Genomic DNA, 2279 nt, shown 5'->3' on the forward strand with positions numbered 1-2279 from the left:
CCCCCCCCGAACCAAAAACGTCGTCGCCACCGTCGCCGAGAAGGTGAAATGCTAAATCGAGCAAAAACCATGGGAAACGTGGCATCGTGTGTGCGTGCGTGCGTGTGTGCGTGCGTGCGTACGCGTGGTGCTAGTGTACGAGGCCAGTGACACCAACCGGCGGCGGTTCGCCAAGAATAGCCAGACGACGGAAAGCATCGTCTTTTCCGTTTGATTCCGGCGTTTCTTTTGTTTTTCGTCTGGGGTCTTGATGATGGGGGTGGGCGTATATACACCCTTACGAGTGGCAATTGTGTATGTGTGTGTGTGTGTGTGTTTGCTGCTCACATCAGCTACTAGACGTTACTAGGCCCTGGTTGGATCGCTGCTACCCAGTTCGAATAGCTTAAAATCCTAACAGGATTCTAGATATACATTAATCAGCAAACTGCAACGTCACAGGGTCGGAACGGAAGTGGAAGATGGCGAAATTGGCCATCTTTCGAGGGCGGACCATCGTCCCTTCATACACAAACGGAACTGACGTGATAACCGACCGATACATACAGTTGCACGAACTAACGCCCGCATAAAGTGCGTGTGGGTGCTAGCAGGCCAGGAGGCGGTGGCAGGGGGGGAGGGCTGATTGTGCTATTTTTAAATATTTTCAGTTTCCGTATAATTGCTCCCACATACACACACAAATACGAGGTGGCCATTTTTCCCCTCCCCACTCACCCTACACCCCAAAAACCAAGGCCGCAATCAAATTGTTTGAATTTTATGGGAAAGAATTCGCAAAAAATGTTGACGAAGCAAAAGGCCAGCAGCGGCGGCGAGCGAAAACCTACGCACGATCGCATCGAGGATGTTGGAAGCAGCAGAAGGGTACGGGTAGTAGAAGGAAGAGCGGGCACGACCGCGGTCGTCATTGACATACCGACGATGACTCACTCTGGAGTGCGGGAACATGATTTCATCGCCGTGTTGATGTAACTGCGATTGCTGAAGCCCCCTTCGGGCCGACTGTAATGTATTACGATTCACATTCCATTGATAAGACCGGTTGCGGGGTCTGCTACTGACTGGCTCGTCCACTAGATAGGCTCTTGACATCGCGTGGCGTGAGAGGCTGATTGAATTCTAGAACCGACGAATGTGCAGCTTTAATGAGATGATTTCAACCAGAAATCCGAGAAAGATGGACGAGAAATCTGATAAGGCGGCAACATGACGTTGATGGTGGCAGGAAAATGGAATCTTTCTAGATATGAATGAATTTCCATTTCAGTTGCTTTAACTCGGGAACTACTAAACTTTTGTTGAAAGATTTCCGTTGGGAGTGATCCCACGATCACTGCTTTTGGTCATATAAATCACATTGAGCACGCTTAAGTGGCTTCCCAGGATTGAGCTACTGTGTCTTGGCTAAGGCAACGTTGTCCCGGCTTTTGTCTTGACTAAACTCACCACCCCGTAGGCCCCGTGATAGATTTTAGCGTTTTATTTAAAAAAGTATAGCACGTTTTTTTATTCAACTCATTTCCACAACCCAACGAATTCACTCCTCGTCCATCAACCATTTGCTCTTCGCAACATCCTTTTCTGCAACGTCCAGTTTGGGCTTTTGTCCCTGATCGATGGCTGCCACCTTCGAAACACCCTGACGGATCTGCTGATACCGATCCCGTATGTCCGTGATCCACTCGGTATCATCCCAGTGATACCAGCTCAGAATGCACACGATTAGAATGAAAAACAAGTTCGTCGTGATGCCTGCAACAGAAGAGAACCAAATGAGGTGAGTGATGAGAACGGGTTACCATAGCAACGGAACGAAATAAACGAACGTACCTATGATCGCGGATAGGACGGGCCAGTTGAACATAAGGTAGCGAAGTCCTGTGAAGTTGGCTACCACCTGCAGTTCGGCCGAGTATAGCTGTATATCGCGGCACAGGATAGTGATATCGATATTCGTGGCCGGATGGCTCGAGTCGTCGAGGTAGTTCGAGAACAGCTCGACCGTTACCAATTGTTTCTCTTCCCGATAGCCAAACACGAGCAGCGGCGCAAACACGATCGTTAGAATCGTTTTCAAAAGATTCGATTTGTAGTGTAGCATCGACATGCGGCATGATCTCGCTATCTGATCTTGGCTGTAATCCCGCACCGTACCGCACACGGTGAACATGCCTGCCAAGGGACAGAGAGAAGAACGATTGGTGAAATGGGTACGCCCTTGAGGGCACAACAGTGGAACGGTTAGTTACCCCCAAAGCCAACTAGATTATACCAAT

At 49.2% G+C, this 2279-nt stretch overlaps 1 protein-coding gene across 2 annotated transcripts in view; it reads right to left on the reverse strand.

The window, feature by feature from the left end:
* Positions 1-1493: 1493 nt before the first annotated feature.
* Positions 1494-2279, reverse strand: part of LOC125951449 (seipin) — a 1570-nt gene continuing 784 nt past the window's right edge. For both annotated transcript variants that reach the window (XM_049680303.1, XM_049680302.1), the window contains exons 3-4: positions 1834-2175; positions 1494-1755 (exon numbers count right to left, since the gene is read on the reverse strand). In XM_049680303.1, the coding sequence (XP_049536260.1) occupies positions 1541-1755; positions 1834-2175 (557 nt within the window). In that variant the 3' untranslated portion in view covers positions 1494-1540. The remainder of the gene's footprint in view (positions 1756-1833; positions 2176-2279) is intronic.

Source organism: Anopheles darlingi, chromosome 2, assembly GCF_943734745.1.
Source record: "Anopheles darlingi chromosome 2, idAnoDarlMG_H_01, whole genome shotgun sequence".
NCBI classification, from domain to species: domain Eukaryota; kingdom Metazoa; phylum Arthropoda; class Insecta; order Diptera; family Culicidae; genus Anopheles; species Anopheles darlingi.